This window comes from Lagopus leucura, unplaced genomic scaffold (assembly GCF_019238085.1).
Source record: "Lagopus leucura isolate 7727_CA_CO unplaced genomic scaffold, USGS_WTPT01 Super-Scaffold_741, whole genome shotgun sequence".
Taxonomy (NCBI): domain Eukaryota; kingdom Metazoa; phylum Chordata; class Aves; order Galliformes; family Phasianidae; genus Lagopus; species Lagopus leucura.
Genome location: NW_024962256.1, coordinates 5,895,869 through 5,916,843, shown reverse-complemented (window position 1 = coordinate 5,916,843; position 20,975 = coordinate 5,895,869). Strand labels below are relative to the sequence as shown.

The following is a 20,975-nucleotide window of genomic DNA, read 5'->3' as shown; positions in this document are numbered from 1 at the left end:
GGTGACTCTGACCTTTCCTTGCTCTGAGGGATTTTCGTCTGCAAGAATCTGCACTGCAAGCAGTCAAGGCGTAGTTCCATTTCTAAAGCAGGGAACACAGGTCTAACACTGCTCTGCATTTCAACAAACCCATTGGGTGAATTTTCAGATCTCACTTGCACTTCCTCCCAGCCTGTTGGTGCTGAGCCACAGTAGAAAATCTGGTTTTGTTGCCCTTAGCTTCTGGCGTGCAGTCAATTGCAGTACAGTGAAAGCCCTGGGATGCAGATGTGGAGAAGCAGCCACGTTTTGGGCTACAGAAGACAGGAACTGGTAACATTTTCTCTAGGTCCAGCTGCTGTGTTGGACAAAGGGATCCTAAATGCAGCTCAGAGGTGATCAGAAAGAAAACAAATTCTTACGTTTATCATGAAAGTGAGACTCTGTGCTCTATAAGTTCATTTTTGTGCTGAAGTATCTGACTTCATTTATGTAACAAACGATTCAGGAGGGGTAGTGTGACTGTGCATTTTGTGTACTGCTATCTCTGTGTAACAGCTGTAATCTGCAAATCTGTTTATCAGCATGGTAGACCTGTCCTGGTCACAAATACTGGCAATAACATACATGTTGTTCTGTGGTTTTCTTAAATACGTGCATTGTTATCTTATTCATATCTCTGTCCTTGTTCCTTCAGATCACCGAGTCATATGGAATTTTCAAGAAAAGCTTCTACTAGTGAAAAAGAGACAGAATCTGTTGTAGTGTTAGATCCCGTGTCCACCAGTGGAGATCAGATGACTGCAGACACACTGAATCAGAACAAAACAAAGGAAGAAAAAAGCAAGTCGCTGCATAAAGAAAGTAATGTTGAGAAAATAAGAGAGACAGACAGTTCTAACTGTTAATCCCCATTCTGAAAGGCTGTAACTTTTGGGAGTCGTGTTGATTGCTTAGGTGTGGTACTGGGGGCTACAGTCCAAACATTCCAAACAGTTTTCAGTAACACAGATTGAAATGGTCTTTTGTATGCAGTTTTGTTATGTGCATTAGTGTTCAATAATTACATATCACTCAAAATCCCTTTCCCTTTTTAGTTTTGCAGGTATGATTGATATTTCCTTAGATATGGACGGTTACCTTACTTTTTCTTTAAACTGCATTTGAAAAGGCTTTTTCAATTATTCCTTTATTGAGAAGCTGCTCTGTTAAAGGTCCAGAAGCCCCTTGAGTCCCTGTTGACTTTGGGACAGAGCGGGTGACTGCACTCACCTCAGCTTTACTATGGGGGTATTTTGATAATTAAAAGAACAAAACAAAACAATTTTTAGACACGTTGCTTTAAAAATATTTTGATGTCTACTTTAAAAAAAAAAAGATCTGTAGATCTGCCTCCATTTGTAGGCCATTTGGATGACACTGAAAGCACAAAACGTAACATTTCTGTTCAAATTTGCCCAGCAGACAGCAAGCCCAGAGATGGAGGCAGCACAGCGTGCAGTTTTGGTACCTTCTGGTAATGATAGTCCAGAAGCCTGCAGACAGAGAGCGGTGCTCTCTTCTGGATGAACACCTCTTCAAATGAGGATTTATCTCCTGGTTTCTCAGTCTCATGTAGCAGTTTGGTACAGATGTAGCTGAAGTCTGCATGTGCTGCTGCAGGAATGAGTTATTGTGGGCTTCTTGGAATTCCTGCATTTGGGATTCAGCCATTCTGGGATTGCAGTTCATTTGGAGTCAACAGTTAGAGAACTCCCAAGTGAAACCCTGTAGCATCAACAGAGAATCCTTTGCTTTGGTCCTAATTCAGAGTGGGGCATTCAGTTCTCTTGTAGGTAACGCTTTAGGTTTCTGTACTTGGTAACACAGCTGCCAGTTTCCCTCAGCCCTCATTTCCTATGAAGGTAGGCAGAGGGGTGCAGAGTTGATTTGCTGCGCTGCCAGTTCACATTCCACTGTAGCTTCTTTTAAAATCCGACAGGGTATTTCATTCTGTTATAACGAACAAACAAATGTAATCAGGGAACAAATGCAAACCTAAGGAAGATCGGTGTAACTGAAATGCCGTGGTCACGTACCTGAATGCACTTGGGTTATTTTTCATTTAATGATTTGAAACAGTGATAGTATTGGAGGATGACTGTTCTGAGTTTGTTAGTTTGGCTCTGCATGCAACTGTCTGGTGCTTTTTCTCCAAATAAAGTGATAGTAGCGAGTGTGGTGGTTTGACATCTCTTCTGGTGTTTTTGCATGTTTGCTAAGATAATCTTGGATTTGATCTAATTACTGACCTGTGTTTAATTCCTAAGCCCGGGGAAATTTGTCTCTCCTGATTTGATACTTTGCTTTCTGGAGGGTAGTGGTGGTTCTGGTGGTTAATTTTTCACTTACGTATCTGTTACACTGAATACAAAATGCAATGTTTTATATGTGTATTTTTCCTTGAATTATTACTGCTGTATTATATATGTTCAAATTTTCAAATTTAAAAAAGAAACAGAAGTTAAAAGAAAAAATACTTCTTTTATGTGAACTCTTTGTTACCTACAAGATAATTTATTTATCTTTTCACTGTTGCTTATTAAAAAGACTACTGACAAGTTTCCCAGACCTTGTGAAGTTGACTTGTTATTCCTTGCTTCAGACTGAAGTGAGCTTCCTAGTGATGCAAATTGCAGCTTTGTGCCCTACATTTGGAGTTTGCACTGATGCACTTGTATTGATAGCTGGCTAGAACTGGAGCAACATTTCCCTTGTAGGCCAGATCTAAGAGCAGCATTGAGGGTTGTGTGGGGGGGATGGAGCGGCATAACAGTCAAGGCCTTTGTTTTTTGTAAAATGTTCCTTTTTTTTTTATACTGTTTGTCAATAGTTTGCTCTTTGTGTGGAGAGATGTCTCAAAACAAACATTTAGTTTTGAAGTTAACACAGAGGTACTTGTTTTGTCCATTTGTAAATACAGCATAGAATTCTGCGGTGTTTCCAAACTGCAGTCAGTGTTCAGTTAACTTGGTTTCAGCTGAAAGCAAGGGTCTCCTGGGGAAAGAGAAATGAATATTTGAATGCTTTTAAAAAATTTTAGCTGAGGTGCTGGAAAATAAATGGATTAAAGAACAGTCAGTGTATGGGCTCCTTACCAAAATAGTTTTTAGAAATTTACCTGACAGTTATTTTGGGCAACTTAGGTCAGTGTGCTGCTCTCCAGGAGCTGAGCAGGCACCTTGTGACCCTGCAGGGCTGGCACAGAGAGCTGTGAAGGCACTGAATCCTGCTGTGGGGGAGGAAGGACTTCAGGCTGTTGTTTTTCTGGCTGTGATTCTTCATCAAAATCAGTAAATTCAAAATTTGCATCATACCCTGCAGTAGAAGAGAATGAAGAAGCCTGTTGTTATCTTTGCTGAAATCCGGTTCCTTGAAATGTTCTCTGATGCACTTAAATTTTCTTTTCAAACTTCCTGATAGTGCTTACATCAGTCTTTAGACATCACTAAGGGTTTGGTCTTAAGAAGCAAAGGAGCAGAGCTCCTGCACTTCGGTTACAGGGTCAGGACGTGGAGCAGGAAGATGGAGTGCCTGGGCCCACAGCAGGGCCGGAACTGGATGAGCTGTTGGGTCCCTTTCACCTCAAACCCTTCTATGATTCACAGCAGCCTGAGCTGGGATATTTATTGCTTTCCCTTCTTCAAATACCACCTCCCTGTTGCTTACTACCCTCGCTCTTGCTGCCCTTTCTTTGAGCATCCATCTTCCTCTGCACTGATGTTCTTGCAAAAGTTCCCACTGTCGGCCTGTGCCTCCTTCCTCCTCAACCCCAGTCTCTAACAACTTCAGATGAGCCCGGGTTCAGATGTTGCTTCTGACACTTAACCTCTCTCCTTACTGCTATTTTTCCTCAATCACATCACACTCACTACAGATTATTCTTTTTTTTGGCCATGCATACAAAGCCTGCCCGTTCACTGACTAGGTCACGTCTCTGAGTTCCTAGCAAAGAGCTGGCCAATCCCTGATTTCATCTTCTGAGCAGCTCTCGTCTGCCTGTCAGGTGTACCTGGGGGCTGAAATGCAGCATCAGCATTGGGGCTGCAGCAGATGGAGCTTTCTGTGCAATCCCAGAGCCTGACAGCGACAGGGGAAGGCAGCAGGCAGAGCCTGGCTCCCTGTAGCTGCAGTGCTGCTGGGCCCAGCTGTGCGCCCAGTTCAGTCAGTCCTGGGGGGACTCCTGATGGGTCAATGTCACCTTCCACCCATGAACCATTTACAGAGACCTCTGTGCTCAGCCCTCCAGTGCATTTTGTAGCTTGCAGCCCAGCCAAATGAAGAGTTTGGTATGCAGCTCAGACATGCTATTTCAGTATTTCCCTGCTGTTGATTTAATTACTGGATTTCATTTCTGCCAAATGATTAACAGCTTCAGGAATTGTTGCTATTTCATTTCATGAGGTACAGTTTTAAACATGTCAAACTCAAGCTCTTTTGTTTAGACTATATCCATTTGAATAGGGAATATATTAATATTGCTAAGGCAGTGAAAGGTCATCGTTCTTCGTAATTATTATGAGTTGGTTTTGAAAACACCTTCTGTGGAACTCATCAAAACAAATCTGTGTATGTTTGTTTTTTTTCTTTTATGATGACTACATGTGAGCAAGTGAAAGATGTCCCAAACTTGAAATATTTTCAGTAATTTCTTTAAAAATTACTTGTCAAACCTGTCAAACATTGCTATTCCACGTATAGAACATAAAGAAAACAATAATGACAATAGAAACAAGATCAGATGACTTAGTTCTCTTTCATTTTCCTTCACTTAGCTATAATAAATTTGTATAAACTCTCTCCTTCCTTTCTGCCACCCCTTTTCTCTGCCCTCCCACCCCCATGACTGTATGCCTTTATCCTGTCTTGATTAATACCTGAGCAGGTAAGAAATGGCTCTAATGAACAGTTAATTATTTAACTGTATAAAATGGTGTAAACAGAAGGTGTAGATTAAGAAATGCAGGCAGATGCATACAAGTGGCTAAGGCTGAATGTGCATCCTCAACTTGGATTCTTCTTGGATTTATTTAGTACTTACCCATGCAATCGTAGCCTTCCAAACACATGTTGCTGTACATATGACACACAAAAGGATGGTGAAATGAAGTTTTGCTAGCAATATCTATTTAGGGTCTTAGGGGAAATGTGAGGTATTTGGCCTAAAATTCCACTCTGGCAGCTTTTTGGAGTGTTATATGCTTGGTTTTTGCTTTGTTCCTTTTGCACTGTGGGCTTCAAGACTCCTACCAATTAATTCTGGAAAAAGGCTTAATGTAGGCTACTCCTCAAGAAGGGGTCTATTTTAACATTCAGTAAACAGATAATCCATTAGGACAACAATGTACATTGTGGCAAGTGCTATCCTAGGATTTTTTTTGTCAGCGCTTATTTATAGTCTTTTGATTTCGCTTCCCTCCTGCGGTGCGGTTTCAATCATTCTCCCTCCAATCTTTGTTCCCGTATTCATTGCAAGCTGAAAACAAAGTAAGAAAGAAGCTCATACGTAGCGTTCTATTCTTGGCCAGTTCTTCCTCTATAGCAAGAAGGCGGTTGTATTTGGTCACCCTTTCTCCGCGGGAAAGACCTCCCAGCTTGACAAACCTGGCACCCAGTCCAACAGCCTTGAAACGAGAAAGTGCGTATTTTAAACCTATTTGCTTCGGGGAGTGAAGTCATTCGTAGTAATTATACACGGTACCCTGCTCCCAACTTAACAATTTTCTTATCTTTTTACAGATAATAAACCTCCTTTAAGTAGAAATAACATCTCTCGATGAGAGATTTGCTGGATGCAAACAATAATTTTCACTGGCGTACAAAGAGGAATTTTATTTGCAAAGGTAGCTTTAACACAAGAAGCCTAAATACATCACTGTTTAACAACTTTATAGATAATATTATTACCATTCAGAAATGTTTTAAGTAACTCACTTTCTTATAAACGAATGCAACCAAATAGATCATATGCCCTCGTGAATTTACTCCCTGCTTTGGCAAATTTCCTGCATCTTCTCTTTACACTCAACGATTAACTTTCTGTGGGGGAAAAAAACAACCCTAGAAAAAGAGACTGTTTTGTAAAAATGTTTCTTTCTCACACAGGAACAGGCTTTCTCCTAAAAAATAATTCATGTTAAAAGCAGTGTTTTGGCAATTCTGCAATGAATAGCTTTCAGTACTTACCAGATCCACAAGGCTATCATCAGAAGATTCTCCATCTGGACTTCCTAATATGGTAACACGTCTTCGACCTACATGTAACAGCAGTGAACAACCTTCATTAGTAAATATTTCATAAATTTGACAGAAATTGTTTACATTTTGCATTCTTTTTTTTGTTTTGTTTTCCACTGGGCTAAGATGAAATGAAACTCATTTCGTGAAAATGTAAACGATTCCGGTTTGCCACAATTATGGCATTAATGGTACATTTTCTTTTATTTTCAGCACAAATAAGGGAGTATGTAACATCCCATCCTACCTACCTCTAGCTGCTGTGTCCGGTAATGTATGGTACACACCAGGAGGCTGTTCTATTTCTTTAAACATGCTTTTTCCTACAGTAATGATTTTTCTTCACTATGAAAAGGAGTTTACCCTCGTGACTGAATGAAATGTTTAAGTTGCTATTTACTCACTCGGATGTAGCGATTCTGGAATTTTTGAGGGAATAAGGAGAAGGAAATTATATAAAATTTGTCCATCTATTTCTTGGGGATGAAGACGAACAGAACAAAAAAATGGTGCGAAGAAATCTTATGTAAGAAAAAGCACAGGTTTCTGGTACTTGTAGCATAAAGGCTCAGCAGTGTGCAAAGCGCCCTTTTAAACGTTTTGGACTAGTTTGCATTTCTTGATTATTAACATTAAGCAAAATTCAAATTCCTCAGCTGTATCATTTGTTTCATTTTAATTCTGACAATGAACTGCAGGACTCTTATCTGCAGTGCCCAGGGACATCCGCATTCCAAGCACACACAGTGCACTCGCTCAGCCTGCGCCCCGTTCCAGGCTCCTGAACGAGAGATTTGTGCACAGAACATGCCTCAGTTTCTTCTGACAAAAGCAAACTAAAATAGAAATGATGCTGATTAAATCAAAAGCTGTGATATTTATAGGTGTTGCAACATGATTTATTGACTTGCAGGGCTTGCAGGCAAGCCTTTTTCCCTCTCTACTCACCATCCAGACGTGCAGTCAGTTCGACGAGGTCTGATACCTTGGTTTGATTAACATATTTTAGGACAACACCACTGCACATCGGTATGTTTATGTTCTGGTCTGTTTTAAGCTTGGAAGTATTTGTGGCAGCATCTTCAGCAATCAGGTAACATTTGGAACCAAGAGCACGACACAAGTTATTCCATTGCTGTCTGTCCTGCATAAACAAGCAAGCAAATACCTGAAGTTTAGAACACCAAACTGAAAACTCTAACTTAGGAGGGAGGCACAATTTAAAACTGGAAAAGTTTTGTTTGGATTTCATCCTACTCTCTATATAAAGATACATTTTATATTTTGAATTTCTCTCTATGAAAATATAACAATTTTGCTTGGCTTTTAAGATTTTGCTAGAAAACAAAAATTGGTACCTGGAATTAATCAAAGATAGTTGCACAGCAGGACAGTTTGAAACACTACAAATTAAACTAGCTGTAGGGCTTTGCTATTTTAATTTCCTTTCCTGTGGTGCATTTAATTTAAATGGATGGCAAAACAATTTTCTATTGTTTTATTTAGAGCACTCATTCTTGTGTTCATATTTTAAGTGTCATTATATCTGTTTGAATATAAAGGGATGAGACAGCCATAGATTCAGTGAAGTATATCAGGAGAGGATGATCAGAGCTACAAGACTGACCCATAGGGAACTGTGGAATACAACGCTGTCTTTCCAGCAAAGCTCCAATGTTTTAGGCTTTCTGTTTGTTAATTTGAATGCACTGTCCACCTGGTACTGAGATTTAAAGATAAACAGAGGAGAGGAGTATATAAATAATTTGGAAAAAAAAAATTAAAAATATGTTTGTTTTCTTTGTGTCCACAGAATGCAAAGTTCTCACATTAAAATCATGTATAATTTCAAGTTAATAATTCTGAAACCAATAATTCTTGGTCTGTGGATCAGACTGAAATGTGTAGCTGCATACTTGCAATACGCACAGGACTCTGTTCCTGTAAAGCTGTCAAGGCCACAGGTAACTGAAAATGGAGGTTTGACACGTGGCCAAATGTTTAAACTTAACCACTGAGGTGTTCTTCTACCTGGCAATGGGTTGCTGAATTGGTACCACAGTAATCCTCAAGGACCTCATTATCTGTGGCAAAGCCGTGGCCTGGGTTTGCTTCATGGATGTGCTGCGGGGGGAGGAGGACAGGCATCTTCCTTCACAGCACTGTCTGTCTGTAGCAATCCTTCCTCACATTTTCCTCTTTTCCTCAGAAGAGGTCTGCAGCCCCAGCAGGAGCAGGGAATAGCCGAGTGTTTTGGAATATGGGGATCAGTTTGAAACAGGGCAGGGGAGTGAGGTAACAATATAAACCAATATCTGAAAAACAAGCTGTTAGAATTTCAGCTAAGAACTCAATTTTGCAGTTCATCTATTACAGAATTATCAATTCAGGCACTTGGCAGATTCACAAAAGTACTTTAGTGCCCCCTTCATTCATGCTCAACGTTTTTTTTCTTTTCATGGAAAGACATCTTTATTTTAAAGTGAAGTCAAACTTCCAAAGGAAGAAAAGTTTTTGTTAAGTTGTGCAACTTTAGAATCTTTACTACAATTAAATTTATATCTTTTGGTAATATGTGGAAACTGAATTATATGTACAAACGCTAATCTCTGAGGTTATGCCATCTCTTTCACCTATCTGTAGCTTGCTAAAACATTTGTGTTCTACTTGGTTCTTTTAATCTGTTGCCCACACTCAATTATCTCCCCTAACACTGATCACAGTGATAAAATGCACTTTACAAATTCTGCTGAGCAATGCTGCCAGCTACAGATTTGTTCTGGCTTTGGGTATACATCTCAGTCATAAGGAAGAGCAGCTATGTGAGTTTTCTGAATGGTTCTAAGGAATGTACAGCTGTACAGCTATTAGGAATTTTTAGTTTCTTCCACTTAATATCATTTATGTACCACGTGAATTTTGTAATTTGATTTTATAGTACAGTTTGTATTACTTGTTTTCATAAGAAGGAAAATGTAATATGTAATATGACAGTGCTTGAGCAAGAAGAATTGGGAAGAATTAGCATTTTCTCGTAGTAGTTGTGCTGCCCATATTCTGTTTGTGTCATTTTTTCTATTTTCTATCAGGAATTAGCTCAAACATAAAAAGTATCTTGAATTATAGTCAATTAAATATATGCAAATGAATTAATGCATGCTTTTTTTTATACTGGCGTTTCTGTGCCTCTCTGAAAATAGAAGCTTCATTTTTGGTACGTTTTGTAAAAGCATGAAAAGTTCAGTGGTTTCACACAAACTCTTACCTCTTTCCTTAAGGGATCTACTAAGGCAATAATAGAAGGAAATTTATTAACCAGTTCCACGTACGTGTCGACCATTTCATCAGGGCTTCTGAATGTTCCAGTAAGTATTTCATATTTTCCTTTCACCTAGAAAGTACAGGATAAAGTATAAGAGAATGGCAGCTCTTCAATTAGGCACAGTCCAAATATAAGCACGCAGGACCCTGATATCTCCACTGGGGCACTGGATTCAGGAAGCACACATTCACTCTGCTTACTTTATTCTACGTCTGTGTGAACATTATTATGGAAATCTCTGCCTGAAGTAACAGTCAGCTCGTGCCAAATACACCATGCCCAAAACAAGGCGGATCTCTTTCAGCATTTCCTAGGCAACGCTGTCAGTTTTACACAACTTTGTCATAAAGTTACCCATATTTGATATTTTTATTAAATCTTGCATGAAAAATCTCTTTTCACTTCCAAAAAAAAAAAAAAAAGAAAGTTAATTCTTGGTCCTTATTTGCATAAGGGAAATGTTGCTATGAGAAAAGGAGAACACCTTCAGTACTCAAAAATAAAATACAGCCTTTCCTTGGTGCTTTCCCATTTTCAATAAACAACTAAAAAGAGGGAAAAAAATTATCAATTAAAAACAAAAACATAGGGAAAAAATCCAGTCAAACAAACACAAAGTAACACCACCCCTCCCCAAGGAAAAAATCCAGCACACAGAACCAAAACAAACAAACAAACAACCCCCCCCACACAGAACAGCCAACCCAGCACCACCAAATAAAAGCTCGTTTCAAACCAGTCCCATCTTTATGGCAATCATAAACCATAACACACGAGTAGAAGGATTATTAAGGGATTATGAGACCACTATCAAATTGTGCCAGAAAGAAAACACTGCTTTATTGACTGCAGCAGTTAAATTACTCATAATTCTTTAAGATGCTGCTCATTGGAAAGTGTCAGGAAAGCAACACAGAGGATCCTGTGCTAATCTTGTGAGTACAGTGTACCCAGACAGCCTAAATGTCACACAGTGCTAAATCACAGAGAGCAGCCAGTTTCTTTTTCTGCTCAGAGAAAAAGCTGACTGATCTCGGAACAAGGGCTTACAACTTTAAGACTTCAGCTGGAGATGAATAAACTGCACCAAATAGAGAACTTGAAATATAATCACTGCATGTGAATGCTGTATACAGAGATAAATGTTACCGGGTACGCAGTAATGTAGTAAAAATATACTAAAAGGTCAAGAAGAGATGGAGCGTAATAAAAGGGAGAAATAAGCATCAAGTGGTGCAAAGGGATTACAGAAGTATATTTGCACAAATAATTTCTTGCTCTTCATCCTCAAAGACAAGATAGTTAGAAGATTAATTTGAGATAATTACTTAATTTACTCTGCGTGGTGAACAGAACAAAACAGTATTTGCTGCCTACTACTGCAATTCAAAATCACCTGAGATGTTCTGTGACAGGAAGCTGGTTTGCTGAACGGAAAGTTTGCTACCTTTAACACAGACTCATCTGAAAAATGTTGCTAAATAAACAAGCAGAGAAGAGGAATAAATGTGACTGACACAGGGCGGCTTACAATGATCCATTTGTTTGATATGATAAAAGTTAAACTGTGAAAGCAGCAGAGATTTTTGTAGGCAGGATGCAGGGCGTAAGGAGAGGCTGCCTTGCTCCACTGAGCCTTATTCCACACGAGGTGTGTCAGTATGCAGAGGAGGAATACAAGCCAGCTCTGCACTGGGCAACAAAAAGGATGTCTGCATGGCTTGCCCCTTTTGCTTACAATCCAATAGCACATCTGCTGAATTTGTAGCACTGATTCAAACAGAATTTATAAAGGCAGAGATACTTCTTTGCTTGTGGAAAACAAAGTCAAAAGATTCTGGGCGAGTCTCCATTGCAATAGTGAAGTGTTAACAAGTAGCTATTTTAATAAGCAGCAGAAGAAACTTACGTAGTCCATTAGTTCATGAGCAGCACAATTAATTGCTAAATACAAATCTTTTCCTAGCTCCAGACCTATATTGTTGCAAGCTGTCTGCATTAGGAGGAGAGGTTGCTCTAGATTATCACATCCTGTTATTAGGCAGCCTAAGTGTGATACTCTTTTTAAGGCCGGTGGCTGAAAGCAAAACAAAAATAATCAATTTATTTACAAATATATAAAACTTACATACATATTCACTGTCATTACAGCCTGCCTTCAATAATCAATGCATAAATCTGTTCTCCAAAACAACGTTAGCATTTTTAAGGACAGCTCTATGAATGAGGTTTTACAAAGTATGAAAACTTTTTCTCATCCTGTGTTTCGTACACTCCACAAAAGCAGGAGTTCTTATCTGGTAATATTTTAATCATCTCACCTTGGGAAATAAAGCCAGCATGGCATCTCCATCCCACTATTTTGAAAACTCCTCTATAAACTATGGATTTTGAAGTGGAAATAAACAACAGAACTACAAAAGATCGTTGGAGTCACATCAAGTAATCCCTGCTACTATTGTGAGTGCTGCCCTTTAGCTGCTTTTTCTTATCTGCCATTATCTATAACCTCAAGCAGCAACTGGGAATTCAATGCAGCATGACTGAGAGGGAAATTCCGTTTCCAGTGTTGAGGAAGCAGCACGATACACAAGTCTCACAGGTAGCAGTTCTGGGCTTACAAGAACAGAGGTGCTTGTACACTGCAAGTGCAACAGGCCTACAAAATTCTTTGCTGGATGACTTGATAGATTTTCTATATCAGAAAAAATGCCCAGGTTCTGGAAGTATTCCCCCTTTCTGTTACTGTTCCACAGGAAGGGAAGGTATAGTGAGAAGAATCCAAATTATTATTTGAAATAGGGGTTTGGGAGTATTAAAAAGTCTTGCATCGACCTTTCCAAATTGGTAATGCAGATTTATGTTTCATTTCTTAAGAACATTCTGGCTCCCTTCAGTTTTTAGTATCTTGCTGAAGACTTAAAATCTCCTTTCTTACCGGAGCTTGCTTCTCTTTATGACGTGCTCTGCCTTTCTTACTGTCTGCTACGTGAGGACTGGGCTGTTGGAATTGAAGGAAGACAGAAACAATGAAACAATGCCACGTAAAGGTCCAAAAACGACAGAGAGACCTCAGATTAAAAAAAATAAAAATGCATTGACCAAATTTTGGTCTGAAGAGATTGCATACATTTAATTTAGGAAATAATATTCAAGACAAGGAAACGATAAGCAATTAACTCATTTTGTGGTGGTAATTCATTTCACATATTTATTTCTATGTAGGCACCACCCCAAACATCACCTGTTTTTCAAAACACTCTCACTGTGACTATCAACAATGCAGAGGTTCTAAGAGGTGAGAATCCAGACCCTGTATTAGAAGAAACCTAACAACCTGACTTTGCAAAAAGCAAATACTGAGCAAATACTGAGCTTGATAAACTACTGCAATAATACTACTTTGAACGATACATGATTTTATTCTTACCTAGCAGACTTTTCCTGGTATATGTACTGAAATAGAAAAGTCTTCCTGTACATAAAACAATGTTTTACTCTATCTTCATTAATGTTAGATCATTAAATGCCCGATGTTTTATTCATCTGTCAGGGAGACACAGCTGTTCTGTGCAGTGAGACTAAACAGGAACGATAACATGCAAAATATTCTATGTTTAAGGTTAAGCAGACAATAGTAATAGAAAGGCCAAATGAAGTACATCACATTAATAACATTGTTATTGTACCGCTTTCCCTGCAGGCTCCAGCAGTCTCATCATTTCTTTTTGAATGTCCAGAGCTCTTTCTATGCCCTGAAATTAAACATCATCATTCTTCAAAAGAAAGATAAATTACTTCATTCTAACTGCTTGAATCAGAGCACTTCTAAACACAGACCTCAATACAAAGTCTTTAAAAATATATATATTACAGACATCCTAAGCACAGTCTCCCTCCTTTGAGTATCCAGAACTAAACAGTCAGTAGAGGTGGAACGATCAGAAATATTTGATTATGCCATTTAATGAGATGGCAAAAAAGTGGTCTCTTCCACAAAAAAAAGACAAAAACCCAACCCGTTCCAGACGAAACAAGTAAGCAACATCTTGGTCTGCCTAATATCCAAGGAGTGGGAGTGTCCACAGCTGTGCATTTCTCCAAAACTACTTAACTGAAAACTGACCAAACTGACGTCTCCAGACAGCAAGGAAAGAAATGCTGTCCTTGTTTCTGAAACTAGGTAATGGAGGAACACTGCAGTAAAATCTTCTGCTTTTAACACAAGGCTGTTTTCGGCTGAGTTAGGAAAAGTTTAATGCCAACTTTGTAAATCACATTTCAAGTTTCCTTTATCTGTGCTTGTAAAAGAAAGCTGAAAAACTGAAGGGGGCAGAAGTCAGTCACAGCTGACAACGTATCAGCACAGGAGGAACTGCTGTGCTTATTGCGCTGCAGCAAACAGCCCGCTGCTCTCCCTTGAGCACTGGGAGGAATTCAGTCTTTGGGAAGTACAGAATTGGTAACCTTATTGTGAGCTCTGTGTGACAGTGCTGAAAAGTTGAAGGAAAAGGAAGAAGAAAGAATCGAACTCAGCTATTTGTTCAGGTCACCAGCATACAAAATAGAAATCACAGCCCTAATGTAGGCATCTTGTGCAGATACATTCTTTAATGCACCATATGGCTAAACAAAAAGAGGGTGCTGACCCAGTCTGTCTCATCCATCCTTCCTGCCCCTTGAATAGATTTTATTCTGCTTTGTATTCCCTTCTATCTTCACAACTTCATTTTTAAAGCAATTTATTCTCAAAGATTGTATGCTCTGCTATGAATTTGTTGGTGTTTTTGTTTTGTATGTGCTACAAATAGCCAGTACTATTTCTAACCTAGGAATGTAAAGTCACATTTTTGAAAAGACTCAAGTGTTTTGTAACAGATTTCTGTATCTCCTTCAATGCACTGATTTTTCTTCTGGTATCCTAACACACACAGAATTTAAAAAATGTTCAAACGTGGGCCTTACAAGTAAACAGAAAATGAAAGATGTGCTTCCTAAGGTTTCTACTGACAAGATCTATGCACTCGCTCACACATATATGAAATGTAATGGATATATTAATTAAAAAAATAGAATATATTAGTAAAAAGCCCAACAAAACAATACCTGTTTGAGCGATAACTGAACTGGTGGTATGAGCATAACTTCTTTCACTAATTTGAGTTTTGAAGGTGAAAATTTTTCACAGCTCAACAGAGTAACCATTGGAAGTGGCAAAGTCATTTCTTTAGGTGAATCCTGTAATTCAGAGCGGCAAGTGAAAGAAGTGTTAGAAAGAGAATCATTAACTGTACGTTTTAAGTATGGCACAGGGCCAGTTCAAAGCCTGCTACTTAAGAAAGTATTTTATGAGGGCTATTCACTGCCAGTTTCATGAGAGATCCCCAACTTCACAACTGTAGCAATGAGAATAAACAAAAGGACAGAAGTCACACGTACCTGACTGCGTTTCAGCAGTGCAGTGTGTAAGTACAATGGGATGCCATTAATGGAGGCACCAGCCTTAGCTACAGCGAGCGACGTTCCCCCAATGGCTAAGCTGCCACACAGCACTGATTCACTGGGTTCTGCAGGTGGGATTGTTGTCTGTATACTTGACTTCTTCCCTGAAAGACAGAGAATGGTAGCTAAATATTTTACTGCCTTAAACATGTGCTTATGTACCAGGGTTATGCAAGCAAATACAGTATTCACATTTCAGCAGTGCACTCAATATTACAAAAACAAAACCAACCAACCAAACAAAAAATGAAAGCTTTTTAATTTAATGTTGTCACTTGCTGTATATGAAATGACCTTACAAACAAGTAAAGTACCTGTCCTCACTCTGATTTCAAATGTGTTTCAAATCCAGAGCTCTCAGCCATTGAAATCTATGTATGTTTACATGGCGTACTGTCAAATCATTTTTTAGGCTTTTGGTGTTGGTATTTATTGCTCTCCTTATGTGCTCAGCTTTTGCATGAACGACTTGGAATATTACATTCTAAGCTGATTGGGAGTACATGTATTTGATTCCTTCCAATAATGAGCATGAAAAAAATTGCAGGCCTATTAGAGTTGGATTTTCCAACAAAAGAACGTGTCTTTTAAATATTCCACACACACAGACTTGTTAAAACCTTGTTAAATTTTCAAAGGAACTTATTTCCCTTTCAGACACAGTAGAATAACTTTTGTCAAAATGCTTGAAGCCCAGCAGTTCCCACTATTATTACCTTCCCTGCTAAGATGTACAGCAAGCACCTATGTGAAACTGAAATCATATGCAGTGGGTACTTTTTTGTGAATCAACCAAAGCAACTGCTTTGGTCCCTAATAAGAATGATATACACATTTTCCTTCTCTGTTTTTAGTTTTTAATAAAATATTTAAATACTGCAGCATACAACTATGGTAGGCAACAAAAGATGCCCAGCACGACCTTATGTGGATGTGCTGATTAGATTAAACATCATCTGCATTCTATATACAACTTTAACACCTCTTACATTGAGGATAAAGAGCTACACACACAGAACATCAGTAACCCAGTACTGAGACACTCTGGTAAACAGACAGCTGAGGATGTTCCATTTCAGGTTAAAGGTGGACTTATTGTGCACGTGTTGAACACATGAGCTGGGAGGTTTTACAAGTAGTTTATGACAGTTCAAACTAAACTGATAAGCAACTGATAATTTGCCAAAATGGACTTCCAGTAAATGAAAACAGATCTTTTTTTTTCTTTTTTTTTTTTTTTTTTTTTCTGAGGATAATGTACATATGGAGGTAACATATTGAGCCTTTTTTCTTTTTCTTTTTTCCCCCTATATAGTAATTCTGTTTCTCTACTCTTGCACCATTTTTTATTCAGTTCCATTATCTCCTTCCTTCTTTTTCACCCTGTCCTGCCTGTCTTTCCCATCTCATCCCCTTCTTCTTTTCTCTTTCACTTCTCACCTTTATTTCCTCCTTTTGTCAGTGTTAGCCACAATTTTCCCTTCCTCCTTCCCCTGTTAATTCTTTTCAACTTCTATATTCAAACTATTTCCATTTTCCTTTTCAGTTCTATGATTCTTTTCTTTCCTTATCATTTTCATTTTTATTCTTCATTTGCATCCTCCTCCATTCTTATTCCTCATTCTGAAGAGTAATAACCTCCTGTCTAAGCCAACCACAAAACAAAGGCAGAAACTCTGTTCAATAAATGCAAGCGAATGATGACAAAACTGTGTATTTTCCTCTCCATTTCTGAAGTAGAAACTGCTGTGATCAGAAGGAAGAAGGGCAGAAAGAAGATTTGGGACAGACTAACCTAACTCTCTGAACACGTGACATTAGTCTTTAGCACCTCTGAGATTACTGCAGGAAGTGTTTTAGCATCTTTGTCAATTTTGGTATAGCAGGAAATATTACAAGGAAATCAACAAAAACCTGTTTTTGCTTCCTTTTTTTGCCCAGATTGTGCCACTGCTGATGGAGCACAAGAAGTTACGGAAACAGTGTCGTCATCTTCTTCCTCCTCTTCAATTCCTTTTTTTTCTTCTTCCTTTTTTGAAAAGTATTCACTGAGAAAAGGAACAAAGATTGGTGGCTCAAAACATTGTCATGCATGTCAAAGGAGGCACGCTATATTCGCTGAAGAACATGCTGGAGATGGACTAAGAGCGTCTGTGTGAGATTCTGCCCTGATTGTGTGAAGCTGGACAAGTCAGTAAATTCCTGTTTTTGACAGTTATCTGCAAGACTGAATAAACAAAAAGAACCACAAGCAAGAATAACAGTCCTCAGCACGTGATTTTCAGGCTGCACTGGTTTGAAAGTGAGCTCTTCGTATACATCTTGAAGATAATCTTAGTGTACAAGATTCCCATTCACTTGGTATGACCCATACCAAGTACTACTGGTAAACCCTTCATGACTTTATGACATGTAGCAACTTGTTCTAAGTTGCTAATTCAGCAGGTCAGCTGTGCACGTCAGGCAGCTGCTTGCAATCCCGGAACTGCTGAGTTCAACTGCCTGCATGAAATGGAAACTGCATACATACGTGGTCACAGCCACCCAATTCAGACAGACTGAGTATCTAAGCTACATACAGTAACGTAAACAATGCAGTGAAATCATATCTAGATTCATCTTATTGTCTAAATCTAATTTGCATAAGTTCCTATTAGAAATGGCATAATTTTTATATCAAAGTTATGAATCAGCAGGAAATCATACACTGCAATATATCTGAATGGCCTTCTCATGCCAAGCATATAATATAATGTACTTAATATGCAAAAATATTTTAAAAATCATTAACTATTGTATATGCTTTTCACTTAAAGTATGAATTAATAGCATTTCAAATGAATGATTTGTTCTGCAGCAGCTTAAAAAAGTAGAAATTCTATGCAAGGCTTACCCAAGCATCTTATCAATTTCACATTGGTCAGTAGGCTTCCAGTCTCTTATCATTGTGCTTAGAGATTCATTCACCCATTCCACAGCAGTGGTAACAGAATCATTTCTCTCTTTCTCATCAGCTTCGGTTGTTTCAGATAAAGCATTCTCAGGTATTTGATAATGAGAAGAAATTATAGCAGAACAAATCCTCTGCAAAATAATACAGAAAAACTGAAAACACTAATTCTCACTTGGAAATGTCTTCTTAAAGATTAAGAAGTAGATGTCCTTATCAATGCTACAAGTACCCATCTGCAAATCTGTCTGCTCCACTTTGCTGATCTTTTTTTTATCCAGCACCTCCCTCCTGGTCTCTTACACCTCGGTAATCACAGACTTTGCTCAAGTTTCTCAATCTAAACTGTAACTACTTAAGAAAAAAACTTTTGAGAGATCTGCTTTACATATGCATTTTGTTATCAGAACATTAATTCTAAAGATCACACTCTCGTCATGGCATCTTTTACTGCAGTTGCTGTTAGCCTGTTGTACCACAATTCATTGGCATTTATGTTTAATGCCATGGCTCAGGACCACGTATATGTTGTCTTATTTAAGCCTATCTTTCTGTACCACAGAAGGATGAACAAAACTCACTTAATAAAGACATCATTTACAAATATCACAGAGTTGCCTTCATTAATGGTATTAACTTTGCATACTGTGAACATCTTTGAAACTATACTAAATTTCTTTACGTTGTCTCCTCTTTAGGGATCAAGAATGAAAAGAGCCAAAGTTTAACAGCAGGTATTTGAACTATCACCCACATCAGCATATTGGCTCAAAGAAAAGAAGTTCCTTCACCAACTCTTTGTGGATACTGTACAACTGTTTTTTTTTTTAACGTCACTATTTACTGAACTGGTGAGTTACGGGGATTCAATCCATTCACTAAAGCTGCAAAATAAAATGCTCACTAGGATATGAGTAGAATAGTACATTTCCCTGACAGTGACTTATTAAGTAAATCAGGAAGGAGCAGCTCACACCTTCTCATGGTTTTTCACTGTGCAATATATTTCCACTTCTAATGTTGGTTGACCAACTCCATCAAGAACTTTTCTTCCAGCTAGTTTGCATACGACTGGAGCTTTTGAAAATTTAGAGAAGTAGTTAGCCTTAAATGAAAGGGAAAGAACTCATTAGAAGGCAGTTTGTACGCAAACAGGTTTTTATTTCGTGTAGCAAATTATATCCACCATTGAGCAAATCCATTTATTCACCCCAATATCAAACATATTGCTGTTTATGTCTGCAGTATCTGCTTATGAATCATTCCAGGGAACAGATCCAACTTAAATCTCAGCCTGGGAAGTCCAAAACCACATCCAGGTTAGATAACATGTTTTATTTTGCAAAGTCAGTGATGGGTATCACTAAATACATCCATAGCCTCCTAGAAAACGTGTTTATCCAAGGTTTAACTGGATTTACGCTATATAACAAAAACAGTTGTGTTATTTGCCTGCTACTTGTGAAATCTGCTTCACACGGGAAAGTTCTCACCGTGCAGCAAGTCGATATACCATAATTATTTTATCTGTGGGTAAGATCTTGAAAAAAAGTGCATCTCTTAGTGTGGAATGTGTCAGGAGAGAGGAAAGATTCCAGAAAAGAACCCTCAGAAACGCAGGCAGAGCTGCGCGAGGTGCCGCGTTACCGCAGCAGTGACGCAGCTCTGAGGTCAGCGCTGGTAAACCTGGGGTTTCAGACGGAGCTGCGAGCAGAGCGCTCTGAATTATTTATCCAGCAAGGTCTGCAGTGGGCTTGGCACTGACATCACGGGCTGTGCGAGTATAGCTGGGGCTCATTTGTATTTCATGAACACCAGCGTCGCTTTAAATAAAAGATCACGTTGCCACGTGAGGCTTGTTACAGACTTTCTTGGCAGTTTCATCCTTTCGACAGAGCTTATGGCTCACGAGGAACCAGGATGCAACAGGGGCCGAACATCCAGTAAAGCCGGAACAGCGCCAGCACCATCTCCCACAGGCGATGGCGGCGCACCCGCAGACGGCAAACACTGTCACGTTTCCACACACACCGCCCAGCCCTCCGCTCCGCCCCGCCCTCCGCAGGCAGCGGCGCTCAGCCCCGCCCCACCGCCCCTCTCAGGGAGCGCCTGCGCGCCGCGCCCCGCTCCGTGGTACCAAATCTCCGTAGAGGTCCGCGGGGCGCAGCGGGGAGAGGGTGTTGAGCGCCTCCTCCATTCGCTGCGGCACTCGGTGGCCTCGGTAGTACTCCGCCGCCTCCCGCCGCAGCCGCTCGACTCTATCAGCCTCCATCGCGGGGCCGGCTGCTCTCGCGAGACTGGCGGGGCCGCCCTCGTGGCCGTTACCCCGAGGCGGGAAAGCCCTGAGGGGCGGCGGCGAGCCGGGCTCCTGAGGCGGGCGGCGGGCTGGCCGTGATGCGGAGCTTTGTGCGTCCTGCATTTGCCCTCGGGGCGTTGTGTTGTTCCTTTGCCTAAAACCGTGGGCTGCCTGCCTGCTCCTCCTTCGACTGGTTATGAGCAGGTATTGTTTAGTTCTAAAAGTCTCCGAACAACAAAGCTGTGTAAGATTATCGTCCTGAAAGAGAGACAGATTGCGGTCTGTGAAACGTCTGGTGAGGGTAGCGCTGCAAAACGCAGCTGCCTTTAAAAGCCCTTTACTTTCGATGAAAAGAAACGTTTCACAACCTAAATGATCATTTTTAGTCTGCGATTTCCTGCGAAAACTTTCACTTTGTTACGCTGCCCATTGGTAATTTTGTTGAAGTAACTGAAAATGGAGATACTTAAAAAGCTGTTAGCCGCAGCTTCCTCGGCTCTAAAATCAATACGTGTGGACCTCTGCTCATTGTACGTTTGCTTCTGTGGGCTGGGTGATAATGAAGAAAAATCCCCACTGAATCATTTTCTTTTCCTTTCACATCCTTCAGAAATAACATGGTGCTTCTCCAGAGAGTTAAACCCTCTTCT

The 20,975-nt window shown here is 39.6% G+C and overlaps 2 protein-coding genes and 1 long non-coding RNA gene across 4 annotated transcripts in view; 2 read left to right on the top strand and 1 right to left on the bottom strand.

Moving 5' to 3' along the window:
• Window positions 1-2,587, top strand: part of SHTN1 (shootin 1) — a 59,353-nt gene extending 56,766 nt beyond the window's left edge. For both annotated transcript variants that reach the window (XM_042863787.1, XM_042863788.1), the window contains exon 17: window positions 677-2,587. In XM_042863787.1, the coding sequence (XP_042719721.1) occupies window positions 677-887 (211 nt within the window). In that variant the 3' untranslated portion in view covers window positions 888-2,587. The remainder of the gene's footprint in view (window positions 1-676) is intronic.
• ENO4 (enolase 4) lies at window positions 2,559-20,301 on the bottom strand. The gene is made up of 15 exons (XM_042863789.1): window positions 20,167-20,301; window positions 19,006-19,134; window positions 17,973-18,163; window positions 16,994-17,127; window positions 15,017-15,183; window positions 14,684-14,815; window positions 13,267-13,332; window positions 12,516-12,578; window positions 11,487-11,654; window positions 9,521-9,646; window positions 7,204-7,399; window positions 6,205-6,272; window positions 5,525-5,642; window positions 3,140-3,336; window positions 2,559-3,015 (listed from the first exon to the last, which is right to left on the bottom strand). The coding sequence occupies exons 1-14, from the start codon at window positions 20,299-20,301 to the stop codon at window positions 3,161-3,163; spliced, it is 1,869 nt and encodes a 622-aa protein (XP_042719723.1). The 3' UTR covers window positions 2,559-3,015; window positions 3,140-3,160.
• A 118-nt stretch (window positions 20,302-20,419) lies between these two features.
• LOC122175747 overlaps window positions 20,420-20,975 on the top strand; it is a 6,979-nt gene continuing 6,423 nt past the window's right edge. Inside the window, exon 1 of the long non-coding RNA XR_006177498.1 lies at window positions 20,420-20,529. This is a non-coding gene — a long non-coding RNA (uncharacterized LOC122175747). The remainder of the gene's footprint in view (window positions 20,530-20,975) is intronic.

What these genes read in the sequence shown, in the direction of transcription:
- ENO4 (XM_042863789.1), bottom strand. Translation starts at nt 20,301, where the DNA reads ATGGAGGCTGATAGAGTCGAGCGGCTGCGGCGGGAGGCGGCGGAGTAC. An exon ending in CAGTGAAAAACCATGAGAAG is followed by an intron (nt 18,164 to 19,005) that starts GTGTGAGCTGCT and finishes ATTATTTTGCAG; the next exon opens with AGGATTTGTTCTGCTATAAT. An exon ending in TAGATCCCTTAAGGAAAGAG is followed by an intron (nt 7,400 to 9,520) that starts GTAAGAGTTTGT and finishes TTGTTTATGCAG; the next exon opens with GACAGACAGCAATGGAATAA.